This window comes from Sinocyclocheilus grahami, unplaced genomic scaffold, assembly GCF_001515645.1.
Source record: "Sinocyclocheilus grahami isolate Dianchi unplaced genomic scaffold, SAMN03320097.WGS_v1.1 scaffold17.1, whole genome shotgun sequence".
In the NCBI taxonomy this organism is placed as follows: domain Eukaryota; kingdom Metazoa; phylum Chordata; class Actinopteri; order Cypriniformes; family Cyprinidae; genus Sinocyclocheilus; species Sinocyclocheilus grahami.
In genome coordinates, this window is record NW_015505196.1 from 4,197,850 (window position 1) to 4,213,006 (window position 15,157).

General features: G+C 38.2%; 1 protein-coding gene across 1 annotated transcript in view; it reads right to left on the bottom strand.

The window, feature by feature from the left end:
- Positions 1–823: 823 nt before the first annotated feature.
- Positions 824–15,157, bottom strand: part of zdhhc5a (zinc finger DHHC-type palmitoyltransferase 5a) — a 46,222-nt gene continuing 31,888 nt past the window's right edge. Inside the window, exons 9-12 of the mRNA XM_016233121.1 lie at positions 13,209–13,326; positions 11,712–11,824; positions 4,955–5,883; positions 824–2,472 (exon numbers count right to left, since the gene is read on the bottom strand). Coding sequence (XP_016088607.1) covers positions 2,259–2,472; positions 4,955–5,883; positions 11,712–11,824; positions 13,209–13,326 — 1,374 coding nt within the window. The 3' untranslated portion in view covers positions 824–2,258. The remainder of the gene's footprint in view (positions 2,473–4,954; positions 5,884–11,711; positions 11,825–13,208; positions 13,327–15,157) is intronic.

The following is a 15,157-nucleotide window of genomic DNA, read 5'->3' on the forward strand; positions in this document are numbered from 1 at the left end:
CTGAAACATGCATATATAAATTACTCATTAAAGTGCTCAATTAGCATTTGAGATTTGCATTCAAACAGTCAAAGCATTCTCAGTGATGACATAAACCATGTGTAGTGGCTACCAAAAATATACAGTTCCTCGTAGACCTTTCAGAACTAACTTCACTAATTCCAGAGTAACCACAGGTTCATCACAGGTTGTTTCAAAACGATCACTAAATACCAAATTCTTCAATTCAATAAAATATATATATATATATATATATAAACAAATTTTTTTATATTAGCTAAAAACCTGTTAATTTACCGAAAACAAAAATTAAAAGCTTAAACTTTAGACATACAAAAAACAAAAAAGATGACAAAAACATAAAATTACGTAAACATTAAGATCAAATCAAATCAGTATAAGGTTTTATATCTCAAGGAGCACATATACTAACATTTTCAGTAAGCTAAAAACCTGTTAATTTACCGAAAACAAAAATTAAAAGCTTAAACTTTAGACATACAAAAAACAAAAAAGATGACAAAAACATAAAATTACGTAAACATTAAGATCAAATCAGTATAAGGTTTTATATCTCAAGGAGCACATATACTAACATTTTCAGTATTTTTAGGTACACCCGGTTATTTTCCATTGCAGCAACAAGGTAACAAGGAGCCAAAATATGTTTAAGACTATTTTTCTGATGTCTACATTCACAAACGGGCTTTCACATATTTGTGGATGGACAGAAAAAAAAATGTATTTTGTTGTATAGTTTTCTAAAGATTTGTATCTATTAAAACAGGAGTAATGCATGAAGGGGAAATTAGTCAAAATCATAACTGATTTATAAAGAGTTTATTACCAATGCTCAAACACACACGCATACACATTCACAACCATGTTCACTCACACTGAACTATACAGTACACGTTATTTTTTCTTTCCCTCCCTCCCCTCAATCCAGCTTTTGATCCTAAATATTCCTGTAAGTGTATTCGTTGGCTTTGTACAAGTCAGCAAACACATTCTGTCCCCTGATTGGTCAGCTCTGATCTAAATGTTGATCAACACCCTTGACAAGACAGACGATGATTGAAATGAGTCCTGCACAATGTCACAATCTTCTCAAATGCAATAGGTTAAATGACTAAAAATAAAAGGCTTTCACTGATTCATAATGACAGCTAACTTCCCCTGATTGGTTCAACTGCGGTCCAATCAGAGGGCACTGATATGGTTCCCCACCGTTCTGTGGCATCGTGAGCAGGAAGCTTACCAATGAGATTTGGCTTTCACATATTAACATAAAAAAACAAAATGAAAAAATAAATCAGATCTAAGAGGCAGCAAATCAGTGTATACAGGATAAAATTTGAAATCTGCCTCACAGATTGGGCTCCACCATATCAAATGCATTTTTATGCTACGATTAACCCTCTGATTACCAGCTGATCTCTTTCTAGCTAGAGCGGCCATCAGCTCTTTATCCCTCGATTTGATTAGATAAAATCCATAGAGAACAAATATCAGCCTTTGTAGAAAAAAAAACAAAAAAAACATTTTGATCTTATCAATAGCCATTTATAAAGTCATATAAACAAACACTTTATAAATTAAATAAAAACTTTCTTGAATTTCCAAGGCCATTGCTCAGAAAACACTACTTGCACTTGAAAAGGCTGCAGTAATTTAAATAACGCATTAGTCCATTTCCTTATCTTTTCTACTGTTTTGCTTCCCTGGTGCTGATTGGATACAGACGCAACATTGTCGCATGCCAAACACAGTGGTCTGAAATGGCTGCTGAATGCCACAGGTCCCCTTTTGTAAAAATCTACTTCCACTCGGTGATTAAAAAAAACAAACAAAAAAACAAACTGATCTTTTTTTCTCTATACAGAACAATTTACACATTTATGTTGGATAAAAATCTTTTTTTGTTGTTATGTACTGAAATGTTTTCAAGGCAATCCGGTCCTTTGCCGTCACACTGATTATGCGCTCCAGCTCCTTACTGGTGAGGAGTCCTGAAGTCCCACTGTCACGACTCGAATGACCCCCTGCTCCTCCTCCTCCTCTATGTCATATCTAACCAAAACCTGCTGGTCAGCATTATTTCCTTTTCAAAAAATAACAGCAGAGGTCAGAAGTTTTCAGATCTTTCCTGTAGGCACCAATAAATGTCCGCAAAACAGGATTTTCTCTGCTGTGTCAGTGAGGAAAATGAGTCCATGGCTCAATTCTTGACAACACGGGTCAAACCAGCGTGTCTCTCACACTGATATCTCGTAAGTGGTCCCTCCGACACCCGTCACCTTCTTCACCCCGCCTCCAGGCTTGTGGGCGGGGCTCTGAGAAGAGCCAGCACTGGAATATGCCTGACCTGGGCGAGTGGACACGCTGACAGGATGAGAGGGGGACGAGGGGGTGGAAGATGGTTTGGGCTGCCCGTTTGTCCGATTATACGACTTCATCTGAATCTCGTCCCTAAACCAGAGAAACAGAGATGTTAGAGAAAGATCTAGATTAGAATGCAGTTTTTAGTACTTACAATACTGTTCAAAAGTTTGTTTTGACATTAAATTGATGGAAGTGGCAATCAAATACATTCATAATGATTATAATTTAAGTTATAACGATTCATATTTTAAATAAAAGCTCTGAAAACATATATATATATATATAATGGTTTCCACAAAAAATATTAAGCAGTTCAACTGTTTTCAACATTGATAATAAGAAATGTTTCTTGAGCAGCAAATGAGCATATTAGAATGATTTCTGAAGGGTCACATGGCACTGAAGACCGCTGAAAATTCAGCTTTGCATCACAAGAGTAAATTACATTTTAAAACATTAAAATAGAAAACAGTTCGAATAATATTTCATAATATTACTGAGTTTTTAAGTAAATAAAGTAAATAACTTGTAGAGCATGAGAGACATACAAAAAAAACTTTGAGCTTTAGTGTATTTTAGAGTAAAAGTATGATGATTCTGTAGCATGCATTCAAACCAAACACAAGCCTGTATTATGAAAAATGAATAGGGTCAATATTAAAGTGGTGTGAAATGTGCAATTTTGCGTAGTCATAAATGTTTCACTCCCACAGTTAAATAAATAAATAAAGCATCATAATGTAACCAAAAAATAAGTCACAACACACAAGAAAGAATTACAGTATGATAACTGATGATAATATATAAATCACAAAATATATAAATTGTCAAATTCACTTCCTGTGATATGATATTACAGATGTCAGTTAAAAGCCTCCCAGAGCAGACATCAGTTCAGAAAACAAAGTGCAAAAAGGCAATGAAGGAAGTTTAGCCAGAAAGGCAAATTCAGCCTTGCCTGCCAGTCAATTTCTATTTCCCTGCCACACTATTTGCAAAGGAAACATTCTCTTAAGCACTGAAGCATTGCAGGTTTATTCTAACCATCAGCTCTGCTGTCAGCATGCCACTCAAATGACTGTTAATGATGAGGGATCATTGCTTGGCCCTTGGTTTGTTTCCAAATAACAATGCATACATGTCAACTTAAAATACAAAGCTCTTATGACAGAATGTGTTTCATTTTTTCTCTCCCTCATTCTAAGCAGATTAGATAAAAGCTGACTAATAACTCAAAAGCAAAGCAGGCTTTCCAGACCCCTAAATGAGCAGTGATGAAGTTTTCGCTGTCTCAGATCTATCCATTTAGTCATTTTGCCAGTGATTAAAATGGATCTGTCTTGTTTATTCTAGAGTAAACAATATCCAGTTTATCTACCTAGGTCGCCATGGTAACAACGTAATCAGCAGCATGATGTCAGGAGACTTTAAAAATATAGTTTTCCATCCTGTCTCTCCACATGTGACAAGTGCTTTATTTGATTCTGTTCATGTTTACTGTGACATCATGATATGGCACTGACACACCTAAGGAACATTACTAAATTTGCTACAACAGAGGCATTACAAAATGTTATGCATTCATGCAGAAGTCTGACCCTGTCCTCAATTACAAGAAAAACTACCTGAAATCTGACCTGATTATTCAGAATAATTCATGTATAAATGCAATTATATTTATTGCATTTAAAAAAATAATAATAATTATATATAATTATATATATATTATATATATATATATAAAATGCTTGTATGAACAAAGCCTTTGAATTCTGTAATGGTTGACTGGACATTTAAATTTAAATGGTTAGAGGATTTTTAAAAATTAAATCAGTAATACTTTAATAATATATTTCATTTACTTTTTCATTTTGATTTTTATGTTGTTTTGCCAATGTTGTCAATTTATTTAAAAATAAATACATAAAATAACAAAAATAATTATAATAATAACAATATTAATAATGAAATTTAAAATCTAAATAAAGACTGGACATTTTAAATGAAATGGTTGTGGATGTGTTCATTTAAATTTCATTAGTAATATTATTTACATAAAATAAATAATGAATTTAAATTTAATTTAACAGGCGTCCCGAGTTCGTATCCCAACTCGAGGACCTTTACCGATCCCGCCCCCTTTTTCTCTCCCACATCGCTTCCTGTCAATTCTGATCTGTCCTGTCGTCATAAAGGCAAAAATTTAATAAAAAATCTTTAAAAAACAAGTATTTAACAATTTAACAATTTAAGTCTCTTAACTATTTAACAATTTATTAAAGATAATTGATTTTTATTCTGTTTTAATACTTTGACAATTATGATTCTCAAACGTTCAACACCATGACATCAAGCAGCAGAAAGCAACAGATGATCACCGATGAAAGCATAAAATTACTGGCGAGTCTCCTCGACAGAATGAGTTTAGACTGATGGGAAAAAGCAGAAGGAAGAAAGAAGTGAAAGAAATACACTCACAGGAGTCTGGGAGCAGGAGGAGGAGGAAGAGTAGGAGGAAGGAGGCAGCAGGCTGCGCAGAGCGTCGTAAGGTTGAGGGGGAGGTACTCACTTTGGCGCCTGTATGCCCCCTCCCCCGACCGATGCAGAGGCTTTGCGGACCAGGCGGTACTGCATCTCAGCAGCGGCAGCGCTAGAGTAAGACAGAGACTTCCCCAGCGGCGGGGGGTGCGGCGAGCGTGGAGGGTGAGTGGTGGGCGGCAGGGGCGTGTCAGTGGAGCGCGTGCGGTACGGATATGAGGGCTGAGGCGGGCCCGAGTCAGAGAGCAGGGGGGGTCGAGAGAAGCGGGGAGGCCGATGGTGATGGTGGTGGTGATGATGGTGGTGATGGTGGTGATGCTGAGAGTCGTGCAGCAGGCGTTCCCGCTCGCGTTCAGGTGGAGCGGGCGGAGAGGAGGTGGAGCCACGTAGATAGCCGGCGTGCTGCGGGGAGGCGAGGAGGGTGGCGCTGGAGGCAGACGGCTGGTGGAGCACCGCCTCCCGCTGCTGGGCGATCTGTGCCGACAGGAAAGGCGAACTGTATCCCACTACAGGCATGCGCAGTGGGCCTGCTGACATCTCAGGCGCTGCCGACTCAAAATCTGGGCTTTCGGACGGCGTGAGCAGACTATTGTACGATAGACTGCCGTTCCGAGGAGCCGGCGGTGGCGTCTGATTGGCTAAGCTTTTGTAGCTGGTGGAGGTGGTGGCTTCGGATGGCGGGGCATTGTGGGAAGAGCGAACACTGGAGGACCGCGAGGCCCCTCCGGCGAGAACTGTGGGATCAGAGAAGGAGGGATATGAACGCCCTCCTAGGGAGTATCCTGTGATCCCTGAGCCTGGAGGTCCTCCAGGACCCCCAGCGGTTCGCTCTGGCCCGCTTCGCTCTGCTCCTCCACCCCCCTCGCGCCCATCCAGACTGGGCTCAGAGCGATAGCCTGGCTGCTGACTGGACTGGAGGAGAAAGGAAGAGGACTCTTTAAGACTGTCCCCGCGACTCATCTACAGAGAGAGCGAGAGAGAGAGACAGCAGGCAGAAGAGAGTTTATTAAGTTTCAAAGGTAATCTGAAAGCTAAATTCAAAGGGATGCTGTCAAGGACAAAACCCTTGGGGTAAGGATCTTGTGGGCCACTGGGGACAGATGATTTAGGAAAGTGCTTTCTATAGCTATAATAAAGAGCCAGCGTTGAGACGGACAGAGAGGCTAAGCTTGGAAAGGCAGGGAACAAACTTAGACACACTAAAGGCAGTGTCATTTTTGCATTTGTTTCAGTATAGCACACCACATCACATGAGCAACGTTAAAAATCTAAAGACCACAACATCTATCTTTTCTTGCCTTGTGGTCTTTTATGTCAGGGGATAAAAAGCCTTGGGGCCTCATGTACAAAAAGTAAGCTACAAGCAAGCATGACATTTACCCTGTTTGGCTTCTTAGCCTAAAATTGTATATTTGATTGTAGAGTGACTGTGCATAATTCATCCATTTAACTTGCAGGTACATTTTTAGTTCACAGAACAAAATATAGCTCTCCTCATGAATACCTAGTTTGTTTTGCTACTAAATGATACCAAAACTGAACAATGTATATGTGATTTTACGTCCTACCAGACTAATAAAAGTCCTGTGCCTGCGACATTATTGTATGTGTAGTAATGATATTAATATTTCATTTTTTACATATCACAGTTACCGGTGTGCTGGTGTACTGCTATTAAAAGGAAGACAATTGTTCAATTAAGACTTAAATCCAACCCTGACCTACAGTTGTTAATACTATTTAAATCTAAACCTTGTGTACACACTTCCATAGTGGAAACTCTGTAAACTTTTATACAGAATCAATCAAAATCACATGACATGGTGTATTTCTCATCTAATATATCCTAATCCAGCACCATAGAGCCAAAACCGGCACAGCCCCATAGCTACAACCAGCAAATTGTCTTGCACAGCCACTCCGTAAGGAGAGATTGGTTGTTTGTGTTGACGTACTGTAGGCTTTATTAACACTATTAGAGTATAATTAAATGGAACATTATATTTATTCTTTTGTTTTTCTTTCTTATAAGGCCTTTTGAGAAAGCAATAATATTTATATAATATAACCCTTACTTTTTTCAAGTTATAGAAATGAAGTAACTACTATGGTGATAAACTAAATAGTGGGAGATTCATAAAACAATGATAAATAAATAGAAACTCAGCTGCAACAAGCTGCATTTAAAAATTAATGCATATGGACACTGAAAAAGACAGATACTAGAGAAAGGAGATGATCATTGGCACATAATAAAACAATAACACACACAGACACACAGAAAAAGTATTACAGTGTAAACTTACTGATACTGTTCAACTGAAAGCCACTGAGTCAACCAAATTGGAGGGGGGAAAACAATTTAATGGATTGAACAAAACGTTAGAGAAAAAAAGACTTAAAAGTATGTGGAGTAAAGGAAATAATAATTACAGTCATGCAAAAGAATGTAAATGATGTAAAATTAAATGTCGTGAATCACCCACATAGATTGTGAATGGACACATAGACCTCTTTACTTCAGATAAACAACATGTAAATCGACAGAGAAAAGTTACCTGGTTGGCATAGGCATGTGTGAGGGCAGTGTGGTTCTTGCCCGGGCTGCTGTATGTGGGCCTGTACTTGAACATGGTGGGGGTGGGCGGGGCTTTATTCAACAGACTACTCTCTGCAAACAAAGAACAGAAAGAACCAGATTTAGAGTTGTAAACACATTTGAGGCATGTAAAAGTGAATTAAACTGACAACAGCACTGCAACAGGTAATCGCAATCTTAAGGCCTGTTCACACCAAAAATAATCGTTCTAAATCTATGAAAACAAAAGTTCACACCACAACTATAAGGATGACACAAAGGTACCCATAGTGGAAACTCTGTAAACTTTTATACAGAATCAATCAAAATCACATGACATGGTGTATTTCTCATCTAATATATCCTAATCCAGCACCATAGAGCCAAAACCGGCACACCCCCATAGCTACAACCAGCAAATTGTCTTGCACAGCCACTCCGTAAGGAGAGATTGGTTGTTTGTGTTGACGTACTGTAGGCTTTATTAACACTATTAGAGTATAATTAAATGGAACATTATATTTATTCTTTTGTTTTTCTTTCTTATAAGCTGTGGCCTTTTGAGAAAGCAATAATATTTATATAATATAACCCTTACTTTTTTCAAGTTATAGAAATGAAGTAACTACTATGGTGATAAACTAAATAGTGGGAGATTCATAAAACAATGATAAATAAATAGAAACTCAGCTGCAACAAGCTGCATTTAAAAATTAATGCATATGGACACTGAAAAAGACAGATACTAGAGAAAGGAGATGATCATTGGCACATAATAAAACAATAACACACACAGACACACAGAAAAAGTATTACAGTGTAAACTTACTGATACTGTTCAACTGAAAGCCACTGAGTCAACCAAATTGGAGGGGGGAAAACAATTTAATGGATTGAACAAAACGTTAGAGAAAAAAAGACTTAAAAGTATGTGGAGTAAAGGAAATAATAATTAGAGTCATGCAAAAGAATGTAAATGATGTAAAATTAAATGTTGTGAATCACCCACATAGATTGTGAATGGACACATAGACCTCTTTACTTCAGATAAACAACATGTAAATCGACAGAGAAAAGTTACCTGGTTGGCATAGGCATGTGTGAGGGCAGTGTGGTTCTTGCCCGGGCTGCTGTATGTGGGCCTGTACTTGAACATGGTGGGGGTGGGCGGGGCTTTATTCAACAGACTACTCTCTGCAAACAAAGAACAGAAAGAACCAGATTTAGAGTTGTAAACACATTTGAGGCATGTAAAAGTGAATTAAACTGACAACAGCACTGCAACAGGTAATCGCAATCTTAAGGCCTGTTCACACCAAAAATAATCGTTCTAAATCTATGAAAACAAAAGTTCACACCACAACTATAAGGATGACACAAAGGTACGATATCATTTAAAACATTACAATTTGAAAAAAATTGACAGTCAATCAAAATTCACTAGATTTTAGATTTTAATGCACTAGACTCGATCATTTAAAGTGGCACACAAGATAACTGCAGTGCTTGCTTATAATAAACAGAACATTAATATGCTTTGGTGTTAGGGCTGTCATGATAACTACTTTTTGTTGAGCGATATATTGCACCAAAATTAATTACGATATACTATAAACTTAAGATACATTTCTTTTAAATGCACAGCACAGCAGTAATGAGACAGCAACATATGATAGATAGGAGTCCTTTATATCATATGTTGCTGCCTCCATAACTGTGCTATACATTAAATGATTAATAGCCTTTCTTGTATTATAAATACAGTATGAAAGGCTAAATCCAGAGCGGCACAAAGCGCTTATGCGCATCCCGTCGCAGAATGATGTGCTTGAAGCAACACGGAGTCACAGAGCGCAGCGCTCCACATAGAAAAGTTTAAAGCAGAAAGAGAAGATATATTGATGCGTAGTGTATTAAATATGTTCTGTAGTTTATTGAGCCTTTTCTTTTAACAGTTGTAAAGTTCATTTACTGAGCGCTCTCGGAGAGAGTGTCATCGTCCTGACTGTCATAACCGAACGCGACACGCAGCTTGAATGCTGTCCGCTCTGTGTGTGTGTGTGTGTGTGTGTGAGATGCGCGGTTTTGTTTACTACTTGTACTGAAGTGCGCGTGACTCTTCTGTTGATATTAACGTCTGTCGTCTAACTAATGAGGACATAAATACATGAACAACATCTCCAGAACTGCTCTGAGAGTCACTTCATGAGCATTTGACCGTTTCATTGGAGTAAAACTATCCTCATATCATATAAACACAGGAACGTAAAGGTATTCACGGCAACCCGTCAAAATAAAAGTTCATGCCTAGAGCTGATCTGTGCTGGTCGCTGAGGGAATACATCAACTTAGTTCTGTGGATTGCCGGATCGGCTTTCACCGTGGACGAAGCGGAGTCCAGTCCGGTGTCGTCACATGTGGTTGCCGCTCCTTCGTCGAATCCGCCGGCCGCGCCGGTCAAGCCCACCGCCTCAGCTCACTCTAGCCCGGCCTCAGCTCACGCTAGGCTGCCGTGTGTTTCATTGCGAAAGCGAAACTACTTTGTTCGGTCTTCCGACTACAAGAGGACACGACTAGAAATCAGTGGTTAAGTTGTATTTACAACACTGTTCCAGAACAGTTCAACCCAAATATCCAGATGTGTGGAGCACATTTTATGGAGGACTGTTTCCTGATCCTGGAAGAGTAGACTACAATGCCGGCAGTTCTGACACACAGACTGTAAGTACGTTTTCATTTAAAGGATTTGCCACTGATGATTCAAACGCGAGTTTTGGGCAGTGTAGAGTAGCACTTGTTGTTTGTCATTTCTCCGATCACAAATGCAGACAGGGTTTTATGTTTACGCGGCGTGATACAACGCAACGCGTAAAAAGACAGTATAAGTCATTATAATCAGTAATTATGTCCCCACTGGATGCAACAAATGCCTCTTTTGTAATGGGTTTTAATGTTTTTGTCTCGTCGCTCCGGCCGGGACACGGCATCAACAGTATGGTGAGGGGCGTAACATTATCGTCACACGCTTGAGGTATTCGGCCAATCACAATGCACTGGATAGCTGGCCAATCACAGCACACCTCGCTTTTCAGACCGATGAGCTTTGTAATAATCGACCAGTTTCAAAAAGGCGGGGCATAGAGGAGAAACAATAATGTACAGTACGTGGAAAATAATGATTTTTTTTTTACTTTAAACCGCATAAACACATTTTATTACACCAAATACACAAAATAATGTTATTTTTAGCAGCATCATATGACCCCTTTAAGCACAATCTTGACCAGCAGGGTTAATACAATTATTATTTTTTTTAATCTAAACTCCGTGTACACAAGCTTTTATAATGGAAACTCAGTAAAGTTTTATTCATGAGGCCTCAGGTCTTTCAGAATCAATCAAAATCACATGACATGGTGTATTTCTCATCTAATATATCCAAATCCAGCATAGTAGAGCCAAAACGGACACACCCCCACAGCTGCAACCAGCAAATTGTTTTGCACGGCCACTCTGTGAGGAGAGATTGTTTTTTTGTGGTTTAAACACTGTAGGCTTTATTAACACTACTAGAGTATAATTAAACAAATGGAACAGATTATATTTATTCTTTTGTTTCAGAACAACCATTTTGTCTGTGCCAATTCTTCTTTTGTATAAGCGGTGGCCTTTTGAGAAAGCAACGCGGTCTTTTTGTAAAGACAACATTCTTATATAATATATAACCCTTAATTAATGTAAAGATACAAAATAACTACTATGGTGATAAACTAAATAGTGGGAGATTCATAAAACAATGATAAATAAATAGAAACTCAGCTGCAACAAGCTGCATTTAAAAATTAATGCATATGGACACTGAAAAAGACAGATACTAGAGAAAGGAGATGATCATTGGCACATAATAAAACAATAACACACACAGACACACAGAAAAAGTATTACAGTGTAAACTTACTGATACTGTTCAACTGAAAGCCACTGAGTCAACCAAATTGGAGGGGGGAAAACAATTTAATGGATTGAACAAAACGTTAGAGAAAAAAAGACTTAAAAGTATGTGGAGTAAAGGAAATAATAATTACAGTCATGCAAAAGAATGTAAATGATGTAAAATTAAATGTCGTGAATCACCCACATAGATTGTGAATGAACACATAGACCTCTTTACTTCAGATAAACAACATGTAAATCGACAGAGAAAAGTTACCTGGTTGGCATAGGCATGTGTGAGGGCAGTGTGGTTCTTGCCCGGGCTGCTGTATGTGGGCCTGTACTTGAACATGGTGGGGGTGGGCGGGGCTTTATTCAACAGACTACTCTCTGCAAACAAAGAACAGAAAGAACCAGATTTAGAGTTGTAAACACATTTGAGGCATGTAAAAGTGAATTAAACTGACAACAGCACTGCAACAGGTAATCGCAATCTTAAGGCCTGTTCACACCAAAAATAATCGTTCTAAATCTATGAAAACAAAAGTTCACACCACAACTATAAGGATGACACAAAGGTACGATATCATTTAAAACATTACAATTTGAAAAAAATTGACAGTCAATCAAAATTCACTAGATTTTAGATTTTAATGCACTAGACTCGATCATTTAAAGTGGCACACAAGATAACTGCAGTGCTTGCTTATAATAAACAGAACATTAATATGCTTTGGTGTTAGGGCTGTCATGATAACTACTTTTTGTTGAGCGATATATTGCACCAAAATTAATTACGATATACTATAAACTTAAGATACATTTCTTTTAAATGCACAGCACAGCAGTAATGAGACAGCAACATATGATAGATAGGAGTCGTTTATATCATATGTTGCTGCCTCCATAACTGTGCTATACATTAAATGATTAATAGCCTTTCTTGTATTATAAATACAGTATGAAAGGCTAAATCCAGAGCGGCACAAAGCGCTTATGCGCATCCCGTCGCAGAATGATGTGCTTGAAGCAACACGGAGTCACAGAGCGCAGCGCTCCACATAGAAAAGTTTAAAGCAGAAAGAGAAGATATATTGATGCGTAGTGTATTAAATATGTTCTGTAGTTTATTGAGCCTTTTCTTTTAACAGTTGTAAAGTTCATTTACTGAGCGCTCTCGGAGAGAGTGTCATCGTCCTGACTGTCATAACCGAACGCGACACGCAGCTTGAATGCTGTCCGCTCTGTGTGTGTGTGTGTGAGATGTGCGGTTTTGTTTACTACTTGTACTGAAGTGCGCGTGACTCTTCTGTTGATATTAACGTCTGTCGTCTAACTAATGAGGACATAAATACATGAACAACATCTCCAGAACTGCTCTGAGAGTCACTTCATGAGCATTTGACCGTTTCATTGGAGTAAAACTATCCTCATATCATATAAACACAGGAACGTAAAGGTATTCACGGCAACCCGTCAAAATAAAAGTTCGGTTTAACTTGAAGGCATTGCGGCAGAAATATATTACTAATTTTCAGTAGAATGTACGTAATAGGCTACTACTACTACTACAATTATTAAAATCTTATTTTTAAGGAATAATCATACAATATTTCTTCAATGTTTTAATTGTAATATTAAATCCCCTTTATTTTCCAAAAATAAAATGTTTAATTTTTTTAATGTAATCAGTAACTAAAAAAATGCTCAAATAAGGCAAAAATTATCCATGTATGTTTGAGAGAATCAGAATGCTACTGTAGTTTGCTCTAACCCTCAGAGTGTCCGGCAGGTCCTCGTGACAGCCCAGGGTATCTGAGCTCTGGTTTAGGTGGAGGTGGAGGTGGAGGCTCGGCGTCAGCAGACTGACTCTCCATCAAACTGCTCTTAGACTGAAAGATTGCAAAAGAGAGGATGAAACACAAGTGGTTAATTAAATAAAGAAATAGACAAAACAGCTGACTAAAAGTATTTTCTGACTCGTATACAATGTCCGACAGTAGTTACACTGTTGACGTTACATTGCCTGAACTGGCAAACTGTGCTTAAGAGCTGCACATTGTTATCCTGGTCAGGTTTTGAAATATATATATATTTTTCTACATTTTTAGTACTTTTTTAGCTTTGGTTTACCGTGCTAGGGTTGTGTGATGAGTCATTTTAATCGGGATTCCGGTTTTAGCTTTTGAGAGAAGCTTCTTGTACCAGTTTTCACATAAAGAGTGTTTCTATTTATATGATAATACATCAGGAAACTAGATCAAATAAACCATGCAAGTTGACATTCTCTTGATTGGTGATTTGTGAGGAATTCTTTATTAGCCTTAATTAATAATCATGACTATGATTTGAGCAAAGTAATTAGGATTATCAGATGAACCTATATCGTGGAAGCCCTATACCATGCAACCCTATTTGGCACAGACCAACAAGTTGCTGGGTGTGGCAACATGAACACACTTTAGGCTCTTTCTCAGGCTTTGGACCATTTGACGTGCCAACTGTCCATGAGTAACTGGTTACAGCAGACACACCTCTGTTATAATTTGAACTAGGGCAATAATATCATGGCAGAGGATGCCAAAAGATTCAGCAACCTTATCAGAGGGATAAGACCAGGACTTCTGAAGATAATGGAGGAAAAGTGAATTAACATTTTCAGTAATCAGTTCCTTCCCTCCATTTCTGCACAAAAGTGCACATTTATCAAGCAGCTCTCTCTGCCACACTGTACCTCCTTTGTCCCTCTCACTATCAGTGCTTATAACTCAGCAAGCTACAAGCGGAGCCTTTCACTTTAGAAACCATTAATGCAGAAATCCTTGTACTGCCAAAAAGCATGACTACCTTTCTCATAACTCCAGGTCGCAATGCTGAAAAATTTCAAAAACATGTAATGAAGTGCTCCAAACTGATAGAAAGTTCATGTATTCTTAAAGAACATAAATAATTTCAGAGCACAAGCTTTCATTATGGAATAAGAAAGTATTTTTGACAGTTTAAAAGCCAGTCTATGTTTCAGCCATATTAATGCAAGCTTGTCTGTGTCAGCTGTCCTCAATCAGATGGTAAATGGCACAAACAGATATTTTTTGAGCTTCGTCTGCCAGAAAGGGGAATTGGAGCCAGTTGCTTGCAAAATAGTCTAACGCACTCTCTGACCTAGGGATTTTGGCTCCAACAGGAAAATCTGCACCTCAGTGGCAGAGGTAACGCTCATGGCCTCATTTAGACATTTTAAAGGGGTCATATGAAGCGATTTCAAGTTTTCCTTTCTCTTTGGAGTGTTACAAGCTCTTGGTGCATAAAGAAGATCTGTAAAGTTGCAAAGACTAAAGTCTCAAATCCAAAGAGATATTCTTTATAAAAGTTAAGATTCAACCACACCTACCTAAAACGGCTCGTTCTAACACGGCCCCACATGTCTATGTCACTATGTGGAAATATTAGCATAATGCCGCCCAAATGTGCACGCAAAGAAAGGCGGCGTGGTTTCAGGAACAGCAGTAGTGTTGATGCAGCCATGTCAGGGAGACGCTGTGTATTTCAGTGCGAAAGCAAAAGCACTTTATTTGGCCTTCCGGAAGTAGATGCAATTAGGAATCATTGGTTAAGATTTATTTACAACAGAACAGCACAACCCAGATGTTCGAATTTGTGCAACGCATTTTATGGACAACAGTTTTTTGAACCTAGAAGAGTACAAAGCTGGCTGTGCACAAA